This window comes from Schistocerca piceifrons, chromosome 6 (genome assembly GCF_021461385.2).
Source record: "Schistocerca piceifrons isolate TAMUIC-IGC-003096 chromosome 6, iqSchPice1.1, whole genome shotgun sequence".
In the NCBI taxonomy this organism is placed as follows: Eukaryota; Metazoa; Arthropoda; class Insecta; order Orthoptera; family Acrididae; genus Schistocerca; species Schistocerca piceifrons.
In genome coordinates, this window is record NC_060143.1 from 335,314,820 (window position 1) to 335,339,644 (window position 24,825).

The window sequence follows — 24,825 nt, forward strand, 5'->3', positions numbered from 1 at the left end:
TCCTCAGTCATCTCTTGAACAAATAAAATTTCAAAAATGTTGTACATATTATGCAGGCCCATTACAATCAGTTTTTGTAAGCAAGTCTTGCACATGGTTAGTTTCTTATTTCAATGCCATCCATAACTATTGGGGCAGAATGCTAAAAGAAACTCACAGTGAGAACATATCCACATTATGATTGTTGCAACTGAAATCTACAGATAACCATGTAGCACTATAAAGTTGGTAACTCATAACCCACAAATATGAGATTAAACATAATCGCTACGTAAAACTGATTGTGAGAGAAAATGTCCTCAAAGTGAAAATTAGAAAAGAATTACATGACTACTGGTGTAGATTAGCTAGATATACAATAGAAACAGGATAGATGATGCCCACCTGAAGAGGTTAACTTCTGCATCACTAGTTTTAACTTTGAGAAGGCTTTCTCTCAAAATTGTTTTTATATTGTGAATATTTTTAATCTTATACTTGTGTTTTAAAAGTCACCAACGTACACAGTTAACTGCAACCTTCAGTACCAACAAGCAGGCTATGGATATGGTTGCATTGTGAATACCTCTCTTGGCTGGTTCAGTTGATAATTTACTATGTAACAGATTAAAGTGCATATAAATGTTAGTTTGATTTGTAATACAGTTTCATAGTATTTGAATATCCACTTTTTCTTTCTTTTCAAACAGAGACCTAATGATGACTTACTAGGAGGTTGCAACCAGATATGATACTATTTCTGTGAACCAAGACTAAGAAATAAGAGAATAAGAGAATTTCATTACACAGTTGTCACTGTGTTCCCTTTAAGCAATACACTGAGTCTGTCTCAATACATTTCTTTATAAGCAGCATGTCTTTTGTATTCTGCCCCTGGTGTGTTCCTAGGAATCAGCTTACACAAGACTTATTTCACTTTCCCCAATGTTTTTCAACTTCCCATCACCCCTTCTGTTCTCTTTCTTTATATCTCTACAACAAGGATATTTAAAACCATAAATTGTGTCCCCATATTTGAGTCGTTACTAGTCTGAAGTTGACATAGAAATTCTCCAAATTCCTTTAGTGAAGGTTGTGCTTTTGTTTGAACTGTTATTCTTAATAGATTGTGCTAAAGTGTGAAACATCTAAATGGATGCTTAAAAATCATTTTGTCAGGAGAAAATGGATTACAGTAAAGAAAAAGAGATTGATGAGATGTACATGCACGAAGGAAGGAAGTGCTACTTCAAACTGATTGAGAAGGCACACTATATGGGAAAGGAATCAGATAAATTGTGTCTCTTGATGTCCGTATGTTTTACACTTTGTTTCCACTGTTCCCCTTCTGAATAATAAATTTTTAAATATTTTTGAGGTTAGTTTAGCTGTTTTTCTGAGTTTTTGTGTCTGTCATTCAGCAGATCATGTTTTCTTTTAGGTGAATGCTCCTATTCTATTACAGTTATTACTGACTTGTTTTTTTTTTCAAACATTTTTATTAAATATTGTATGAACTACCACTAAGTGCCAGTACAATAATCCATACACCAAGTTCATTAAGCAGTATTTTCCAAGTGTTATTTATTTGTAAGTTTTTGAGGTTTACATCAGTAAGGAATAAGTAACTCATTTCAAATCTTTAGATGTGCTGAAGCATAATTTTAATACTTTGCAGGTGAGGCTGTATATTGTGATGATATGCCACATCTTGAAGGAGAGCTGTACTTGGCACTCGTATTAAGTACTAGACCTCATGCACGAATAGTTTCCATCGATGAAAGTAAAGCTCTTGAAATTAAAGGAGTTCATGCATTTTTCTCAGCCAAAGATCTGTCATCTCACCATAACATGTGGGGCCCTCAAGTGCATGATGAAAATATATTTGCAGCAGGAAAGGTATAGTTTCTGCTACCTACAGTTAGCTTGTCTGTATTTACAAATATAATAATAATGGTAGTCCCACATTATTAAGAGATATGAAAAATGGTTATTCCTATTGAAGCAGGGGATGGGTAAGAGTTGGACAGCCTCACTCAGCCATGGCTGGAAACTGTTCACTTGCCAAATAAATGATTATCCAAACATAAAATAGACTAGTTTCTTTTGTTGCAACACTTCCCTTCAGTGTTCTGTCATGACTCTCCATTCCATAAACGTTTTTTTTTTGTTTCCTCCAACATATATGGTCCAGTCACATTGATGTGACCACTAACTATGTTTGGCCACAATAAGCAATAACCACTCCCATATGGCAGGTGGCAGTATTTGAAGTGGAGAGAGAAACAGTGCTGTCATTGTCATAATGCAACAATGGAGCAATTTATGTGACATCCAAAAGAGCATGATCATTGGCTTTCAAGCCAATGGTGGAAGCATTTCCAAAATGGCTCAGTTTGTAAAACTTCACATGATGTCATGGCTACAGTGTACCACGCATGGAAAAATGCTGCTATCCAAAACCAGCACTGAGGCAACTGTGGTGTACCATGGGCCATAGATGACGGGGGTGAACGGACCACTCAGATGAACCAAGTGCCTAATATCAGTGTCTACTCAATGCCATTTAGCAAATGTTACTGCATGTGGGTCTCTGCAGCAGGCGTCTGGTTCATGCAGCCATGCAAACTGCTTCTCATTGGCGATGAAGGTTGAAATTTGCATGCCAATACCACAACTGGGTATCCACTGAGTGGCGACAGGTGGCTTTTTCAGATGAACCATGTTTTATGCTCCAGTGGACAGATGGCCATTGGAGTGTACAGTGTGAAATGTCTGGAAGCAAAGGGTCCATGGTGGAGGAGGAAACATTATGGTTTGCAGAAGGCACAGTGAATCAACATAAGCATACATCTATCCTTGGGGACCATATCCACCCCAATATACAGTTTGTTTCCTTCTGTACAATGGCATCTACCAGCAGGACAATGCAACATATCACACAGTTTGTAGTGTATATGCTTAGTTTGAAGAGCACCAGGATAAGTTTATTGTACGCCCCTGGCCACCAGATTTCCCAGATTTAAACCTAATCGAGAATTGAGCTGTTCACACAATGGACACTCAGCTGATATTTGTAACATAGCTGGCCACAGCACTGGAGTTGGCATGTTTCCATATCACCCTTGATACCTTCCAGAACCTGACTGACTTTTGTCGTGCACATCTCATGGTGCAAAAGGTGATTATTCAGGCTCTTGACAGATAGTCACATTAATATGGCTGGACAGTGTATAATTTTATATTCATTTATTTATTAGTTTCCTCCTGATTCATTCCTATTGCTCAGTGGTTCTTTAGCTTTGCTTCTCTATAATCATATTTCATTGTCACTTGACTTGTTCTCTGTGACCTTATTAGTTCCTCTGGAATGAAAACCAGAATACTGTTGAAAGATAACATTTTCACATTTCAGATATACCTTCTTGACTCCAAATTTAAAATGAGGCACTCTTTAATTTGTCATCTTATAATCTCTACATGCTCTTATCCTTCCCCAACTTCTGCTCTTCTGAGACAATTGTTGTGTTTAAGGAACATCTTATTGTTGAATTGCTGCTTGTATTAGCAAAATTAATAGTTTAGCCACTGCCACCAACAATTTCATAGTTATAAAAGTTTAATTTTAGTGTGTTTACTGCTGTAGCTATTTATCATCTCTGTATCTAGGAGATAATTTATTACAGTGAAGAAATATATCACAAAAATTCAGTTCAATAAAGCTACTATAAGTTTTAGTTGACATGGAAATAATAATATATTTCTGCAATTACTAGCAATCTTAGTAATCAGTCACTAACTCTCTATACATCTGGAGATAAACAAACCAACTATAATTACAGATCTATTTCATTCCCTCCAGTCTTTTCAAAAGTCTCCAGAATGAATTTTCACTCTGCAGCAGTGTGTGCACTGATTGGAAACTTCTTGGCACATTAAAACTGTGTGCTACACTGGGGCTCAATCCAGGGACCTTTGCCTTTAATGAGCAAGTACTCCACCAGTGGAACTGTCTGAGCATGATTCACAACCCACCTTCACAATTTTGCTTCTGCCAGCACCACATCTCCTATCTTGCAATCTTCATAGAAGTTCTCCTTCATATCTTGTGGGACTAGCACTTATGGGGGGACGGGTATTGTGGAAACATGGCTCAGTCAGAGCCTGTCAGATTGTATCCAGAATGAATTTTCATTCTGCAGCAGAGTGTGTGCAGATTTATAACTACTAGGCAGATTAAAAGTATGTGCCCGACCAACTTGAACCTGCAACTTTTGCCTTTCAGGCTTGAAACTTCCAGGAAGCTTCCTTTAAAAAATCTTTGAGTAAATTGTCTATGACAGGATACTGACTCATTTAACTGAGGAAATTGTCTCTCACCATGGCTGTCACATGGGTATCTCCACAAACAAACGGTACTAGACCTCTCGAATGAAATCTTAACAGAGCTAACAAGGAAAATTCTCCTTTTTTTGCATTTTGTGAACTTGTCAAAACCTTTAATCGTATGGACAACAAAATACTTATTGGCAAACTAAAGTGTTATGGCATTAATGGCATCCCTCTTGCATCATGGAGTCTTATCTTATAATAGAAGTTTTCATTGATAGACTGCATCACAGACATGAAACTAACCACAGGATAAGAGAAGATAATGTGGAGTCTCACAAGAATCTGTACTGGGTCCATTTTTGTTCTTAACCTACATAAATGATTTCACAGGAGTGTGTAATATCTCCCATAGAGCTGTGTAGCACATCCAATGCAGAATTGAAATTTCATTTTGAATGATCATAATTACTCACTATCTTTTAAGTATTACTTTTAATCTAATTATTTTTTCAATTGCATTTTTTAAATCTATTTAAGTAATAACTATTACAGTAAAAATAACTGAAACTAAATGAATGATTGAGCTAGGTGTGTGCAAACAAGAAATTTTGAATTAATCAGGCTTCCGGCTTCCACATGTTTCTTTTGTCAGAGAGAGAGAGAGAGAGAGAGAGAGAGAGAGAGAGAGGAGAGAGAGAGAGAGAGAGAATATGAAATATTTGTAGCCAATATGCCAGTTATTAATGATGGTACACAGACCCACACCATCAAGTTTTTCTTTTATCCATGACCATCATCATGTAATACCTGCAATAAAGCAGTATGCATAAAACACTGTTACAAATACAAGAACTGCAATCTCTCATACTGGAATGCAATTTTATACAGTATTCACTAATTCAGTGTAGTAACAGGCATAAAAACTATGTATTAAATGCATCACTTAATTTAATAAAAAAAGTAGTCATTTGTATCACAGCAATGTTGGCTTAACTGTTAATTTTTTAAGTTAAAAATAGATCTAGCAGACGTTTTATCAAACCGAAAAGATGTAATTGTTTCAGGTTATTTGTCAAGGGCAGACAATAGGAGCCATTGTTGCAGATGATCAACTGACAGCTCAGCGAGCAGCAAAACTGGTCAAGGTTGAATATGAAGATCTGAAGCCAGTCGTCGTCACTATAGATGTAAGTAAAACTAACTGATTTCTATAGCCTTATAATATTACATGTAACGTAAACCATGTAGCATTGCACAAGCATGCATGCATAAGTGTGATACCCACCTTCTTTCCACCCGTATCCATGCACACACCCACACACTCACAAACAAATGAAAAGAAAACCTTGTTAATTCTGTGAATCAGATTTCTGTCATTCATCAAGTAGTCATTATTGGAACAGGATTGATGGTTGGGTGGATGACAAGCTGAGCACAGAGTTATAATGTCTACATAATGTGTAACTAATGAAGAAGTGCGCTCATATTGCCAATACCAGTCACATGCATTCTGGTTGGAGTAGTAACAAAGAAAATACTGAACACTTAAAGGAGAAAGGAAAACTTAAATTTTTCCATTCGTAGCTTACCTCATTTATCTTGAGTGCTCGCCGCTATTGGAAATGATAAGTGAACTGTGAAGGGAAGAAGTGGAGGGTGGAAGTATTATGTACAGTCCATGTAACTGCAATGATCAATATGTCCCATCAGGACCATTACCACACAATTAAATTTTATTGTAGAATTTTAGACTCTGTATAGTGTTGAGTTAAACATACTAACAAACCATATGTATGCAGATATTTTAGTGACAATCTTTTATACTGAAGTGTATCTACAGACCACACTCCCTCAACAGTCATACAGTTTAAGTGTCAACAAACACCACTGGTCTCACTGTTCAGTAGACTTATCAAATGATTTATAGGAGCTTACCTACTTACTCAAACAGTTTTCTTTTGGGTGCACCACGAAAGTCTATTCCGAATGATATATTGGTATGTCAATTTCATAGAGCCTCTGTATTCAAGATTTTATTCAAAAGTTGAGGGTTTGGTTACTCCATGATAACTGCAAGGGTCATAGATAGTATGGAGAAAATGATCTCTATGTGTAACCAGTACCATTTGTGAGAAAGAGTTTTTAGTAACATAATATTAGTGGTAGATTTACTGATGCAGCTTTTGTTGGAAACCTTTCAGGATGCAATAAGAGAGAAATCATTTTTTCCTGGATTCCCTGTATCCATTACTGATGGAGATGTGGATGCTGCGATGGCTGCTGCAGATCATGTGGTGTCAGGAGAAGCCAGAACAGGAGCTCAAGAGCATTTTTATCTGGAAACACATGTTACTCTTGCCAGACCTAAAGGTGAAGACAGTGAAATGGAGATATTTACTAGCTGCCAGCATCCAACTGAAATTCAGGTATGTGGCATGGCCAAGTTGCACAAGATTTGTGGCTTTTAATATCATAGTTATATATGATCTATGATTTATAAAGATAAATTAAGAAAAATGTAAACAAAATCAATGTTTCTGTCTGGTGTCAATGTTTTTGTGTGCCATTACTAGATAAACACTTTTCCAATTAAATTTTATTAATCATTACTTTGAAAATCACTCAAAATAACCACATCAAATAAGAACAAAAGGCAAACATTTTATGAAAACAGAAGCTTCCTTACTTTCCAGAAAAACTACAACATATGCAAGCATCAACATGCAAAAAAGCATTTACTTTGTACCAGATACATACAAAACTTGTTGATTACATACACACAGACACAACAGAAACCACAGGAAAATATAATGCAGTGTTATAGAGTGTGCACTAATTTACATGTGCAGGGACTGGGACCAAACTCTATTGGCAGTGACATGCACACACACACAACCAAGGTTCCAACAATTTATTTTTAAAAAAATATAAAAATTTCTGCTCTTTCCTTGGAGTACAACAACACTTCGAGAATTTACTATTTTTCATATACCATGAAAAATTAACAGTAGCTTTTACTAAAATCAGTTCACTGAAATAGAGATTTTAAAAAAACTTAGTTGAACTTTAATCTATCCATTAAGCAAGAATACCTTTATAAAGAGCAGTCAAGATTACCTTTCTAACAAAACAAGTCAACTTAGCCATGTACAATTTATAATCAAGATTATTATGTTGACCAACAATATTTAAATTAAACCTCTTAATTAAATAGCAACCCTTCACAGGAAATTTAAAAATTACAAAATTTTAAAACACCTTACATAAAGACTTAAACCATGTCAGTATCAAATCCACTATAGCTTCCTTTTGCTGAAAATAACTTCAGACTTTGATTTGGCAGCTGAACCAGTTGGTATATGTTATGCTTGTGTATCCACCAACAAGAAATGGGGTCCACATATATGTCCCTTGTTGTTGTTGTTGTTGTTGTAGTCTTCAGTCCTGAGACTGGTTTGATGCAGCTCTCCATGCTACTCTATCCTGTGCAAGCTCTTTCATCTCCCAGTACCTACTGCAACCTACATCCTTCTGAATCTGCTTAGTGTATTCATCTCTTGGTCTCCCTCTACGATTTTTACCCTCCACACTGCCCTCCAATACTAAATTGGTGATCCCTTGATGCCTCAGAACATGTCCTACCAACCGATCCCTTCTTCTAGTCAAGTTGTGCCACAAACTTCTCTTCTCCCCAATCCTATTAAATACTTCCTCATTAGTTGTGTGATCTACCCATCTAATCTTCAGCATTCTTCTGTAGCACCACATTTCGAAAGCTTCTATTCTCTTCTTGTCCAAACTATTTATAGTCCATGTTTCACTTCCATACATGGCTACACTCCATACGAATACTTTCAGAAATGACTTCCTGACACTTAAATCAATACTGGATGTTAACAAATTTCTCTTCTTCAGAAACGCTTTCCTTGCCATTGCCAGCCTACATTTTATATCCTCTCTACTTCGACCATCATCAGTTATTTTGCTCCCCAAATAGCAAAACTCCTTCACTACTTTAAGAGCCTCATTTCCTAATCTAATTCCCTCAGCATCACCCGACTTAATTAGACTACATTCCATTATCCTTGTTTTGCTTTTGTTGATGTTCATCTTATATCCTCCTTTCAAGACACTGACCATTCCATTCAACTGCTCTTCCAAGTCCTTACTACACAAAAATTTTTTCTTACTTCTACAAGTATCATAGCCCACTAACTACTTCCATTGCAAGAACAGAACCAGAACAGCAATGAAACAATAACATTTAAAGATCATAATTGCAGTCTAACAAGGCAGTATCCATGCAGGGAGAATCCACAGACCAGTTGACCCTACATACACATATTAAATGCCACCAATACTTAAAATGTGTAATGTACCATGGAAATACAGTCACATTGAGTCCACTTATGGATCTCTCTGGTGTGAGCCACACTGGTTACTCAATGCTGAACACTGATTATATGTTTGATGGACGCTGTCTAGGTTCTATTCAATGGCAAACATGCCTAACACTTCCAACATTATGTGTGACTGTCACATTCCTTCTGCAAGGAGAACTTGCATTCCATGTCACAGTCACTTATGGAACATTGGCTTATATGCCACCCATAATTAAAAAACAGTTTCTAGCATTTCTGTGCCACATAAATACATATTATATGTTTGATGAATGCTGTCTAGGTTCTACTCAATGGCAAACATGCCTAACACTTCAACCATTATGTGTGACTGTCATATTCCTTCCACAAGGAGAACTTCCCCGTCATGTCACAGTCACTTATGGAACATGACTGCCTGGCCATCACATTCGAGAATGCCCTCCATACTATCTGACTGTGTAGCTATAATGCATTTTCTGAATGAAGAATTATCACTCTGTCCTTTCACCAACATTTTTGAACATAGGCAACTCGTATGCCACTACTGACTACCCTAGGTAACTGACTCTTCTCTCCTCACCAGATACATGCCTTTTTCCATCACATGATTGATGGACCTCTCTGCTTCAGTGATGCTATTGCACAATGGCATCAGGCCTTTGCACATACTCCCATCCTCAGTTGCCAATGAATGACCTTTGATTAAAATTAAGCATACAGGCTGGAACTTGGCTTAACCTGAGAGGTGAGCTGACCATTTTCAGGTACAACACAACTGCCATCACTGGTGTTATAAATTTATGAAACTCAACGTGCTTGCCAAATCTGAGCAATACCTATTTGTAACTTTATCAACGTTTTTACTAGATGTTGAAATTTCCTTACAAAAACCTGATTACCTATCTGGTATGGGTTTGTCCATTGCCCCAGTTGTAGTAGTGGGTCTCAAACATCCCTTTTGCCCTTTTCAACTAAACAGCCAGGTGCTGCGGACTGATTTTTCTCTTGCAATAGGTCACTAATAGACAAGAGGTTTCTCACGGGGGTGATAATCCTAAAGCTCAGCAGTAACTGCACAGGAGTAGAATTACGGCTCTCATATTTTGTCATGTTAAATGCAATCATCAACCAGGAGAGTATACAATCCCAGTTTTCCTGATCCTTACTATATTAGGCTGTCAGTGGTGTGCTCAAATTCTAGTTCACCCTTTCCGCATATGAACATTTGGGATAGTTAGGAGTTGTGGTCCTGTGCCTATTGCCCATGTCTGTGCAAAAATTTTAAAATCCATCTAAGTAAAACATGTTGCATTATCACTTACAATGTATTTCTGTGGCAGAGAAATGCTAAAAACTGTTTTTTAATTATGGGTGGCAGCTTGTGTTGTTGCTGTTTTGGTGGGGTAGTGCCAAGTGAAACCGGTAAATACATCAGTATGGATTATTATGTATTGGTGTCTCTTTTTAGATATTGGCAAAGGTCCCACAAAATCAATGAACAATTTTTGGCAATGATGATCAATTGGTGTAGGCTCCAACCACCCCACCTCGGTGTTTTGTGTGAGTATGGACAAAGCACAGATCTTACAACTACGTACTGATTTTAACTTCACCCTCTATCCCCTTCTAAATGAATTACATCAGATTGTCAGTCTAGTTTTAAAGACCCACAATTATCCACCCACTGGGGAGTCATCAAAATAGTTAAGTAGAAGAGAAAATGTAGTGATGCCCCTAGTTCACTGGAACCACACATGAACTGATTCATTCATGAAATTTATGTCAGGTAATGAACATTATGTGGATATAATTAACTTACCTTGATGGACATCAGTTGTCAGTAGTTTATACAGTTTCCAGCTAGCCTTGTATGTTTTTAAAGGCTTCAGCTCCTTCCAAATTTGGTTAACACTCACAAAAAACTGGCATTTCATACAGTGAAGAATCAGCTTAGGAATTATGTCCATTACATGATCTTTGCAGCATTCACATTTCAGTATTTCAACACTAATGTGATCCAAACTTTTTTAAATATACATAAAAAGTGTTGCCCCACAAACTGTCTTCATGAAGTTTCACTGTGATGATATTTTTCATCTGGATAAGGACATTGAAGATGCCTTTTGATGAGTGCATGAGCAATGTCTTTCCTCCAGAAGAACTGTAATCTCTGATAGACACCAATAAACAGAATGGTATGTCAGATGAATTACCATTTGGAAGGCACAAACGCATTAGGTATTTTGATTGTTCTTGCTTGATGCACCATGTAACCTGCCAGATGATAAACTAAACATTCTTTTTCTGAGGAGCTTTCAAGACACTCTGGCAAAAGTCCTGCATCAGGTTGAGCCTCTGTGAAGTTACATGGAACACACAGCATTTTGAACTACGTCTTCACACAGCATCTTGAACTATGTCTTCCAGTTCCAGAATTCTGTCTCTGTTCTTTTGCTGTAAATCTCTAGCTAACATCCACATCTGACTTATATATGAGGTCAAAGAAAATTCACATTTATGTTCACAGTTTCCACCAGAAGACAATGAAAGTTTAACAGGGATGTAAACATGCTGTAACATGTGCAAGCTCAGAAAGTGTATTACTGACAGATAACCATTGCAATTCAGGGACCTTTTGATACTGAAATGATGTTCAAGTGGATCCTGATGAAATTTTGCTGTCAGTTCATAGCTGAAATCTCTTTTCTAAAAGTATTCATATATTCCTAAGGTACTTTCAATGGTTACTCTTAGAGACACTATGTTGTTCATACATCTAGTGAATGATTCAATTCATTCACCACCTTCAAATCCTGCCACTTTTATTTCCCTGAAGCATTTAATTCCATTGGCTACTGAGTTACTGAATAACTGCAGAGCGAATCCTGTGTTCATTTATTGAAACGATATTGTATCCAAGTAGGTCGAAGTTAACTTCTGACAAACTTTTAATCTAGTGAATTCCGGGGAATTATCTTGTTCATAAGCTATTCTATAAAAATTGTAGTTGATGATCTCATCATTGAAAAACACCTCAGCTTTATCACAAAAATTATTTCTTACACATTTTATTACATCAACAGCATCTCAAAGTATGTCACTAATTCCTAGACATCGTTGGACCTTTTTACTTGGTTGACTGCCATCAGAAATGAATGCAATAATTCTTGTACTCACTGTCTCGAGATGGATAATTTCCTGAATCAATATCTGAGACACCAGAGTGTGATTAGCAAGTTTATTTTTACAATCAACTGGAGTACATTCTCCTAAACTGACCACAGCATCAACTTTCAGCAATGTGTTATTGAAATGCAGCTACCCTTGGTGCTTAACTTCATCAAAAATTAGCACATTTAATGTTTGTTTTCATCCCATTCTTCCCAAAAATAAATCTTAATTGCTTCCACAGCATGCATGTTGATTCTATATGAGTATCCGAGACCATTTAATAAATTTTGGATATGTGTTTCAGAAAGAAGTGGCAACAATCCATGCTTCAGACAATGTCTGTACCCTTTGGGCAACTTAATTTTAAGAACACTGAACACAGCAACTCATACACCACTACTCAGCCACCATAGTAGAGAGAGAGAGAGAGAGAGAGAGAGAGAGAGAGAGAGAGAGAGAGAACGATCTCATCTGACTGTCCAGAAGTAACTAACTCCTCTCTCCTCACCATAGACAAGCCTTTTCCCATCACACGACTGTTCAATCTATCTGCTTCAGTGATGCTATTGCACATTGGTGCCAACCTTTGAAAAACTATTGTAGCACTGGAAGAGAGCTACTGGAAAAACAACCTAGGCAAACTTTCAAAAAAGAGAGGACATGTAGTACCAAAAACAAATGAAAGACATGTGTAACAATTTTCTCTTGCATGAACTGGAGTACTGGTCACCGTTGCCTGTTTGGAGCACTTGATATCTTTCTTTTGTATCTTACTACTTTGTATCTATTTCCAGCTTCTGATAAAGGAAGTGGTATTAAAGCACTTAAAGCTAAAGATAGGCAATTTTTTGTTTGTATTTTTTAGTCCTGTTCTATGCTATTCCTGATTTATCCAGTGTAAGGAAACATGAAACACTTTATGTCACATAGTGTTAATGGCAAATATTCTCTTACATAATTTTAGAAACTGGTTGCTGAGATGCTTGGCATACCATTTAACCGTGTAGTGTGCCGTGTCAAAAGGATTGGTGGAGGCTTTGGAGGAAAAGAATCCCGGTCATCACTTGTAGCTCTCCCAGTTGCATTTGCAGCTTACAAGTAAGTATTAAGGGGTTCTACTTCTTTGCTATTATGACCGAGACACTAGCTATGTGCTGGATTTTAGGTGCTTTGTCTCTGATTTTTTTTTTTTTTTTTTTTTTTTTTTTAGTTCGAAAACTAGTTGGCAGTGGTACTTTTTCATTAATGTGTTATCAAGCAACTTAAATATAAATTCTGTGATTTAGGTCCTCTAAATACACTCCTGGAAATTGAAATAAGAACACCGTGAATTCATTGTACCAGGAAGGGGAAACTTTATTGACATATTCCTGGGGTCAGATACATCACATGATCACACTGACAGAACCACAGGCACATAGACACAGGCAACAGAGCATGCACAATGTCGGCACTAGTACAGTGTATATCCACCTTTAGCAGCAATGCAGGCTGCTATTCTCCCATGGAGACGATCGTAGAGATGCTGGATGTAGTCCTGTGGAACGGCTTGCGATGCCATTTCCACCTGGCGCCTCAGTTGGACCAGCGTTCGTGCTGTACATGCAGACCGCGTGAGACGACGCTTCATCCAGTCCCCAACATGCTCAATGGGGGACAGATCCGGAGATCTTGCTGGCCAGGGTAGTTGACTTACACCTTCTAAAGCACGTTGGGTGGCACGGGATACATGCGGACGTGCATTGTCCTGTTGGAACAGCAAGTTCCCTTGTCGGTCTAGGAATGGTAGAACGATGGGTTCGATGATGGTTTGGATGTACCGTGCACTATTCAGTGTCCCCCCGACGATCACCAGTGGTGTACGGCCAGTGTAGGAGATCGCACCCCACACCATGATGCCGGGTGGTGGCCCTGTGTGCCTCGGTTGTATGCAGTCCTGATTGTGGCGCTCACCTGCACGGCGCCAAACACGCATACAACCATCATTGGCACCAAGGCAGAAGCTACTCTCATCGCTGAAGACGACATGTCTCCATTCGTCCTTTCATTCACGCCTGTCGCGACACCACTGGAGGCGGGCTGCACGATGTTGGGGCATGAGCGGAAGACGGCCTAACGGTGTGCGGGACCGTAGCCCAGCTTCATGGAGACGGTTGCGAATGGTCCTCGCCGATACCCCAGGAGCAACAGTGTCCCTAATTTGCTGGGAAGTGGCGGTGCGGTCCCCTACGGCACTGCGTAGGATCCTACGGTCTTGGCGTGCATCCGTGCGTCGCTGCGGTCCGGTCCCAGGTCGACGGGCACGTGCACCTTCCGCCGACCACTGGCGACAACATCGATGTACTGTGGAGACCTCACGCCCCACGTGTTGAGCAATTCGGCGGTACGTCCACCCGGCCTCCCGCATGCCCACTATACGCCCTCGCTCAAAGTCCGTCAACTGCACATACGGTTCACGTCCACACTGTCGCGGCATGCTACCAGTGTTAAAGACTGCGATGGAGCTCCGTATGCCACGGCAAACTGGCTGACACTGACGGCGGCGGTGCACAAATGCTGCGCAGCTAGCGCCATTTGACGGCCAACACCGCGGTTCCTGGTGTGTCCGCTGTGCCGTGCGTGTGATCATTGCTTGTACAGCCCTCTCGCAGTGCCCGGAGCAATTATGGTGGGTCTGACACACCGGTGTCAATGTGTTCTTTTTTCCATTTCCAGGAGTGTATAATGAAATTCATTTTAATCTTTGATAGGGAATGATTTTGGTGAATATTTGTACTGATTCGTAAGTTTGTGTTTGTAATTTCCGTCCCTGAGGGAAAGGTAGTCTGTCCACAAAGGTGGGTTGCTGTTGGTTACAAAACACTTGTGCAAACCATCTTAAACTACTAACTAAGTGTGTGGGATTCATACTAGACCCAACTAACAGGAGACACTGAAGGTATACAGGGAAGGACAGCACAAAATTCCACAGGTTTGTTTGACTCTTGGGAGTAATGATTATGCTAAAAAACTTACACTAGCAGATTCTTCAAGGATAATGTCAACTAACAAAGTTTCAGAAAATACTAATAAGTGAGGAACCAAGGAATACAACAACTCCCTATGCATCACTCCCATAAGGGTAGCAAAGATAAGATTTGGCTAATGACACTGTACATAGAGGATATGCAAATGAAATGTGAAGAAACACCAATATTTGGTACAACAGAAAGTATCCTCTGCTATGAACCTCAACCTTTTTTTTGGGGGGGGGGGGGGGTAGTATGAACATAGATATAGATCTTGTAATTGATATGAAATGTGTTCGCACAAATAATCTAATCTGACTTCTTGACAAAATTGGTAAGACATTTGTCATCATAGGAATTAAGTGTGTAGAAGCATCTTGAGAAATTTTCAAAAATTCTTTTTTCATCATATGTTTGGGAATAATATAAAGCTGCCAATATTTTGGAATAAGAATTTGTAAACATGTGCGCAAAAGATTTCTTGATTATTAAGCTACTTTCAATAATGAGCACAAATACATTTTCATATTTTTATAGCTGTCCTTCTTTTGTATTTCTCTTCCAATTACATTGTAGATTTTCACATGTGTTTTACAAACTAAATCTAATGACTAATTAATTTTTGTTCTATATTCATTGTTCATTATTTTATGTAATTTCTTGACTAAATTCAAGGATTTATAAAAACAAATTCTTTCCTCCAAGAAAGTTAATTAGTTAGACTCATGTTCCATGGATCATTTTGCATGATAAATCATATTGATGAGGAATGAGTCATGTGACATTCATGTCACAAATTAATTTGTAAATATGTCTACATGCTAAACATATATAAAGTGGTATTCTTTTTTAATACCATACAGATGTGAGATAGTAATTCCTACCCATCACCTTTTACACATTACAGTAACAAAAATCCTTCTAGGGAACAAAAAGAGTTGTCAAGGAGAATTTTTTTCAATTTGTTTTCAAATTTTTCTTTGCTCTCTGTTATGCATTTTATATCTCCAGGGGAAGTGAACAGAGATTTTAGGTGCAGCACTGTGCACTCCTTATTATGCTGAAGACAAATTAATGTGGAGTAATAAACACCATTTTTTTCTTCTGGTATCATAATTATATACATTATTATTCCTTTTGAACTGCAGTGGGTTATTTACAACAAACTTCACAAGGAAATAAATGTACTGTGAAGTGGTTGCCAGAATCCCAACTCATTAAACAGATGTCTACAAGATGATCATGGATGAGCATCACATATTATTCTTTCAGCACTATGAAGACCTTTTTACTGGAAGATGAGTTACCCCAGAACATTATTTTATATGACTTTGAATGAGAATATGCAAAAAATGTCAACTTTCTCATTTGTCTCTGCCCAAGGTTTGCAATGATTCTAAGTGCAAATGTAGCTGAAGTAAGTTGACGTAGGAGTTACAAAATGTTATTTTTCCAATTTAATTTCTTATCAATATGGTCATTTAAAATTTTTGATGTTTTCACCCTCTTTATTATTTTTCACGATGTGCTACACTTGTCATTGGTGTAATCCCTAGATATGCAGAACTGAACATGTTTTGTCTTTAAAATTGATAATGGGACCATTTGCGGGAAACCAGTCAGTGGTACCTTTAAGAACATTGTTTACCATTCCTTCTGTTTCTGTATGTCTGCATTCTTTTGGTTAGATATGACATTAACCATTGGCTGGCTAGATCAGCAATCCCATAAAACTTCAATTTATCTAGCAGAACACTTTTGATTTCCCAGCCAAATTCCTTAAGGTTAGAGAAAATGCCAAGCAGCACTATTTTACACTCCTGGAAATTGAAATAAGAACACCGTGAATTCATTGTCCCAGGAAGGGGAAACTTTATTGACACATTCCTGGGGTCAGATACATCACATGATCACACTGACAGACCCACAGGCACATAGACACAGGCAACAGAGCATGCACAATGTCGGCACTAGTACAGTGTATATCCACCTTTCACAGCAATGCAGGCTGCTATTCTCCCATGGAGACGATCGTAGAGATGCTGGATGTAGTCCTGTGGAACGGCTTGCCATCCCATTTCCACCTGGCGCCTCAGTTGGACCAACGTTCGTGCTGGACGTGCAGACCGCGTGAGACGACGCTTCATCCAGTCCCAAACATGCTCAATGGGGGACAGATCCGGAGATCTTGCTGGCCAGGGTAGTTGACTTACACCTTCTAGAGCATGTTGGGTGGCACAGGATACATGCGGACGTGCATTGTCCTGTTGGAACAGCAAGTTCCCTTGCCGGTCTAGGAATGGTAGAACGATGGGTTCGATGACGGTTTGGATGTATCGTGCACTATTCAATGTCCCCTCGACGATCACCAGTGGTGTACGGCCAGTGTAGGAGATCGCTCCCCACACCATGATGCCGGGTGTTGGCCCTGTGTGCCTCGGTCGTATGCAGTCCTGATTGTGGCGCTCACCTGCACGGCGCCAAACACGCATACGACCATCATTGGCACCAAGGCAGAAGCGACTCTCATCACTGAAGACGACACATCTCCATTCGTCCCTCCATTCACGCCTGTCGCGACACCACTGGAGGCGGGCTGCACGATGTTGGGACGTGAGCGGAAGACAGCCTAACGGTGTGCAAGACCGTAGCCCAGCTTCATGGAGACGGTTGCGAATGGTCCTCGCCGATACCCCAGGAGCAACAGTGTCCCTAATTTGCTGGGAAGTGGCGGTGCGGTCCCCTACGGCACTGTGTAGAATCCTACGGTCTTGGCGTGCATCCGTGCGTCGCTGCGGTCTGGTCCCAGGTCGACGGGCACGTGCACCTTCCGCCGACCACTGGTGACAACATCGATGTACTGTGGAGACCTCATGCCCCACGTGTTGAGCAATTCGGCGGTACGTCCACCCGGCCTCCCGCATGCCCACTATACGCCCTCACTCAAAGTCCGTCAACTGCACATACGGTTCACGTCCACGCTGTCGCTGCATGCTACCAGTGTTAAAGACTGCGATGGAGCTCCGTATGCCACGGCAAACTGGCTGACACTGACAGCGGCGGTGCACAAATGCTGCGCAGCTAGCGCCATTCGACGGCCAACACCGCGGTTCCTGGTGTGTCCGCTGTGCCGTGCATGTGATCATTGCTTGTACAGCCCTCTCGCAGTGTCCGGAGCAAGTATGGTGGGTCTGACACACCGGTGTCAATGTGTTCTTTTTTCCATTTCCAGGAGTGTATTATTTAACGCTTGTAAAATTTAATGAATGAACATGTAAATGACTTTATCAATAGACTAACTCTTCTGAAATCCAAACTATGATCTGCTGAGCACATTATTGTGAAGCCAAGTGCTAGCCCTAGCCAGGTAATAGACGACATATGGAATTTGTTCAAAGATTTTGCATAGAGGATAAGATTATTATAGTAGGTGGAGCAGGAAACAGCCTGGCTAAGGGCAGTAATTATCACATTAGGGATGACCTGGAAGAAATAGAAGTAGCAACTACACATACAAATGTAAATTTTGTGAAGGTCTTACAGTGCCACAACCAGTTCTGTGTTAACACTGCTTGAGCTACATGAACACTGAGTGGAGCGGGCTTCTGCTGACTGAATTGAAATCTCATTTGAATGCAGTGCCCAGCTTACACTTGAATGGGAGAAGTAGAAAGCTGTAACGAAAATGTAGTGACAAATGAATGTTTTGCCAGATAGAACTCAGACCCAGATTTCCAGCTAATAGTGAACAGCCACATCAATAATATGAGCATGTCTCCAGGTCTGGCTCAAATTTTTGTTACTGTTGATGATACCAGCTTGGAATTCGAAACACTACTACTGAAGGTTCTTCCACAGGTTGTGCATAAATAACACCACTGGGAGAAGGAGTAGGTGGAAAATCATTGTTTACAAAATGAATTAAATGTACTGAAATGAAACAAATGGGTCAATGGAAATAAAATCAGTGAAGTTGCAAAGACATGAAATGATGTCAGTGTATATAATTTAGATTTTCCAAACCTGCAGTGCAATAAATCTGGTATTGGCTTCTTCCTACTCTCCATTGTGAAGGTGGTAGCTAGCATTGTTCAACTGTTGCCAGGTTTCTTTACTTTTAGAATTCTACACCATCACCTAGTAAACCAAATACAACCTTATGACAATTTTATGAAAAAAATAGATTGATACTCACCATATAGTGCAGATGTAAAGTCACAGACAAGTGCAACAGCAAGATGGCTAAGAAAGTAAACTTTTGGCCAAATGGCCTTCTTCTGAAGTAGAAAACACACACATATTCACTCAAATGCAACTCACACACACATGACCACTGTCTCTGGCTAGAGGTCAGACTCAGTATGTCCTTATCAAATACTGGAACAGGAAATGGGTTGAAGGAGTATTTATAAATATCAGAGCAGACAATTTTTTAGCATTATGTAAGTCTTTGCAGATAATATAGACACACACATGGTTAGGTCACATTGTTAGAAAATTGTTACAAAGTGCAGGGCGACTTGAAGATGGATCATCTGCACTTGGTGCAAAGACTGGCAGCTTATCCTTAATATAAATAAATATAATTCTATATGTGTAAATGATGAAATATATGAGTATACAGTCAATTATTATCTGTGACTGGAATCAGTCAAAACAATAAAGAATTTTGGATTATCTAGCTGGAGTGATTTAGTGTTGACTGACCACATAAATGTATCAATAGGTAAGGCAGATGTCAGACTATGATTTATCAGCAGAAAGCTAAGGAAGTGTAATTAATGCTCAAAGGAGGTTACTTACAAACTCTATTAAAATCAGTTCTTTCATTTGAGACCTGTACCATGTTGCCTTAATAGAAAAGAGAGAGGTGGTTCAAAGTAGAGTTGCATACTTCATCATAGATTTGTTTAACTAAGATGTGAGCATCATATAAATGGGAGAGTGCTATGAGAAAGACACAATGTATTACAGAGAGCTGAGCTACCTAAATTATGAGGCCCCATAGTGTAATATGAGTCAAGGAACTTGTTACTTCCTCCAACTCATGTCACATGATGATCATGAGGTAAAAATAAGAGAGATTTGCCTGTACTAGCTATCATATTTTCACCATACCTACCCCAAACAGAGCAGTTGGGGGAAGGGGGGGGGGGCTAATGTTTCTAGTACACCACTTATCTTCTGCTACAAACTATATGCTGTGTTGTGGAGTAATAACATAATTTTTTTAACACATTTAACACAGGAAATTACAATACATTTCTCATCTACTCAATAGTAATTGAAATAGACATCTATTTAACAATGTCTAGCATTTAATTTCTCTGGTGTCAGTGACAATACATTATGGCATGAACTCCATGAGATAGGGAAAGGCAATGTTAATTGTTGAGAACAATTCTCATGGAGAAATAGTGGTCTTGCTGAAAGTACTTTAAAAATGGTTTACAAACAGTCTCAGCTGCAATAAAACATTCATTTCAGTAGTTAACCAGTTTTGGTCAGTACATGACCATCCTCAGACCTTTATACAATGATGGTAGGTGGGGTGGTGAATAGAGCATCTTGAGAGCAATTGACATTCATGGAGTCATAACACCTGTTCTGTTCACTGTTGCTGCCTACCAACATGCCATCATGGTATAAGGGTATGAGGATAGTCACATACTGACCAAACCAGTAACCATTGAAATAGATATTTTATTGTGGTTGAGAATGTTCATAATCCATTTTTATAATCACTGTGATGCATCCCTGATCCATATGATCATTTGACCGCTGCCCAAGATTGCTCAGAGCTGGGTCCAAGGTGCAAGCATCATGGTTGATGGTAGCCCCGATATGCTCAATTTGACTGAGGTGAGATGATTTGCAATGTCACTCCTCATATTTGTCAAGTATTCCTCAAACCATTTTGTTGCGATTTGGGAGCAGTGGGGAATACATTTTTGTGTTGAAATTAGGGGCAAACATAATGATGCACATGATGAAACTGTAGGTTCTTTTATTCTTCATTCATGGCAGACATTAATAAACATTTTGTCCGATTTAAACATCACCCACATGAGAATACATGCTCCGTTTGCTTCAACTGCCCTGTTGCCAAGATGGTTCATTGTCTCAAGCATATTTGAAGATACTCATTTCGTGATACTGGCATGCAGCAATGTGTTCTGTGATTCATCAGTTCTTGCAACCTTCTTCCACACTTCAAACATCCAATGTCGATGTTTCTGGGGTCATTCTAATCTCTGTGTTTTGTACATGGTTTGATTGGAAGTACATGTGCTCGGAATGACTTCTGTACCTGATAGGGAGGATATGGCTTTGGATGGTATAGATGCACATTTGTGGTTACTGTTTTCCAGCCTTCAACTGCAGAGTGACACACTAGTGTCCTTTTATCTGCTGTTACAATCTACAACAGTTGACAGCTACTCCTGCCACTAACACATTTCACTGAATTGATGTACGCTTGATACACTTTTGATGTGGTGGTATAGGGAAAGCCTACTGCCTAAATAACCTGAGAGTTGGTATATCATATACTTTAAAATACTTATGAGCTAGTCTTGATAAAATGTGCTGATACTGCAGATCATCATATCTTTAACATCAGTTTGCTGCAGGATTCTGTGTTAGAATATAATACATTTTCTTGAGATAGAAAAGCTTCTGCCCACAAATCAGAGTTGGTTTAGAAAGCATCACTCATGCCAAACTCATCTTGCCTTTCCTCAGATGATATCCTTTGAACCAGTATGCAGATTCCATATTCTAACATTCCAAGCATTTGACGTTTTTATTTATTTATTGTATCTATTTATTTCTTACTCCATCAATCCAACTGTGATAAACTCACAAGGATATAGTGTGTGTCAGTAAACAATCAATACAAAGGTAGTAGTAAAGCAGTCAATCAGACAAAAGTAATACTACATGTTTACTATACACATATGTGGTAAGAGTGACAGATTACACCAAACATTACACATACAAAGTGAAAACAAATTAAAAACCAGTGAACATGACTATGAATGTTACATGGGTATGGTACCTACATCATTGCTCAAACATATCTGGTCCACAGGCCTAGGTGGTTTTTTTATTGTGGCAAAAATACTCTTCCAAACTTTAAAATGACCTTTCCAGTAGAAATTGCTTCAGATGCTCCCTAAAGGAGGAATGGTTGTCAAATTTGTTTTTAATATCTGGAGGGAGAGCATTAAAAACTTTTGCACCAGAGAACTGCACACCCTTTTGCATCATGGTCAGATTTTTACATCAATTGTGGAAATCATGCTTTCTCCTGGTATCATATCCATGGTATTCACTATTTCTTTTATAAAAGTCAGTAGTTTTGATGATGAACCCCATAAGAGAAAATATGTATGGGGATATGACAGTAAGAATTTTTAGTTTCTGGAAAAGGTTTCTACACCTATATATGGTGTCTACGCCGCTCATTATTCTTATAACATGTTTCTGGGCCAAGGGTATTTTCTTTTCTAGTGTTTGGTTTCCCCAAAACATAATACCATAAGGTATAAGAGAAGTGAAATATCCATAGTATGCTACTTTCATTGTGTGTATGTTTCTATTCTCAGAGAGAACGCGTAGGGCAAAAATTGATGAGATGAGTCTCTTCTGAAGATTTATTATATAATGAGACCAGTTTACTATGGAGTCAATTAAAACACCTAAAACTTTGTTGATTCAGCTCTTTCTATTGACTCTGTTTCACATTTCACAGTTAATTCCTCTTCTGTTTTAGCAGTTGCAGTCAACTAAATATAATTAGTCTTATTAAAGTTCAATGAGAGTCCATTGAAGCTAAACCATTTCACTAAATCAGTAAGAATATTCTTAACAGATCCTTGAAGATCTTCACATGTATGGCCATCAATCACAATGTTGGTGTCATCAGCAAAAATGGTAAAAAAGCACTGTAACATTGTTCATTGAGGTAAGCCATTTATAAATATGAGGAATAGTAGAGGACCAAGAATGGATCATTGGGGCACTCCACATTTAATGGTTCTCCATTCAGATGAAACCAGGCCACTATGGATCTCATTGGTGCTATCTACTACTACTTTCTGGTTCCTATCTTTGAGATATGATTCTAAACACTTATTTGCTAAGCCACTTATTTCTAATAGGTCTGCTTTCTGTAATAGAATTTGGTGGTTCACAGTGTCAAATGCTTTTGACAAGTCACAAAATAATCCAATTGTTACCATTTTGTCATTAATTGATTCCAGAACTTTATTTGTGAAAGCACAAATTGCTTGTTCAGTTGACTGTCCCTTCTGGAATCCAAATTGACTTTTCCTGAGAATGTTATATTTATTTAGATGTTTCAAAATTCTCATATACATAAGCTTTTCCAGTATCTGACGTGTAACTGTGACTTTGGTTTTGTCACCTTTCCTGAAATGGGGTTTTACAACTGCATATTTGAGTCTGTCAGGCACAGTTCCTTGTTGTAAGGATGCATTCAAAATTTGGCTAAGTACATCACTAATGTCAGCACGGCACTGTTTTAGTAAATTATTAGAGATATTATTTATGCCAGCGGAATTCTTGAGGGAGATGATTAGTCTTTTAATTTCAGATGCTGTGACAGGTCTAATGTGAATTTTACTTGTATGTCAGGCAAATACAGGGTTATAAATACAAAGTCAAATAGGGGTAATGCAGGAGTAGATTTAATAATGAATAAAAAAATAGGAATGCGGGTAAGCTACTACAAACAGCATAGTGAATGCATTATTTTGGCCAAGATAGACACGAAGCCGACACCTACTACAGTAGTACAAGTTTATATGCCAACTAGCTCTGCTGATGATGAAGAAATTGAAGAAATGTATGATGAAATAAAAGAAATTATTCAGATAGTGAAGGGAGACGAAAATTTAATAGTCATGGGTGACTGGAATTTGGTAGTAGGAAAAGGGAAAAAAGGAAACATAGTAGGTGAATATGGAATGGGGGTAAGAAATAAAAGAGGAAGCCGTCTGGTAGAATTTTGCACAGAGCACAACTTAATCATAGCTAACACTTGGTTCAAGAATCATAAAAGAAGGTTGCATACATGGAAGAAGCCTGGAGATACCGACAGGTTTCAGATGTATTATATAATGGTAAGACAGAGATTTAGGAACCAGGTTTTAAATTGTAAAACATTTCCAGGGGCAGACGTGGACTGTGACCACAATCTATTGGTTATGAACTGTAGATTAAAACTGAAGAAACTGCAAAAAGGGGGGAATTTAAGGAGATGGGACCTCGATAAACTCACTAAACCAGAGGTTGTACAGAGTTTCAGGGAGAGCATAAGGGAACAATGGACAGGAATGGGGGTAAGAAATACAGTAGAAGATGAATGGGTAGCTTTGAGGGATTAAGTAGTGAAGGCAGCATAGGATCAAGTAGGTAAAAAGATGAGGCGTAGTAGAAATCCTTGTGTAACAGAAGAAATATTGAATTTAATTGATGAAAGGAGAAAATATAAAAATGCAGCAAATGAAGCAGGCAAAAAGGAATAAAAACGTCTCAAAAATGAGATCGAAAGGAAGTGCAAAATGGCTTAGCAGACATGGCTAGAGGACAAATGTAAGGATCTAGAGGCTTATCTCACTAGGGGTAAGATAGATACTGCCTACAGGAAAATTAAAGAGACCTTTGGAGAAAAGAGAACCACTTGTATGAATATCAGGAGCTTAGATGGAAACCCAGTTCTAAGCAAAGAAGGAAAAGCAGAAAGGTGGAAGGAGTATATAGAGGGCCTATACAAGGGCGATGTACTTGAGGACAATATTATAGAAATGGAAGAGGATGTAGATAAAGATGAAATGGGAGATACGATACTGCATGATGAATTTGACAGAGCACTGAAAGACCTGAGTCGAAACAAGGCCCCAGGAGTAGATAACATTCCATTAGAA

At 38.7% G+C, this 24,825-nt stretch overlaps 1 protein-coding gene across 1 annotated transcript in view; it reads left to right on the plus strand.

Moving 5' to 3' along the window:
• The window catches only part of LOC124802533 (xanthine dehydrogenase), a 246,306-nt gene that overhangs the window by 197,261 nt on the left and 24,220 nt on the right, over positions 1 to 24,825 (plus strand). The window contains exons 15-18 of the mRNA XM_047263388.1: positions 1,658 to 1,878; positions 5,376 to 5,498; positions 6,513 to 6,737; positions 12,829 to 12,962. Coding sequence (XP_047119344.1) covers positions 1,658 to 1,878; positions 5,376 to 5,498; positions 6,513 to 6,737; positions 12,829 to 12,962 — 703 coding nt within the window. The remainder of the gene's footprint in view (positions 1 to 1,657; positions 1,879 to 5,375; positions 5,499 to 6,512; positions 6,738 to 12,828; positions 12,963 to 24,825) is intronic.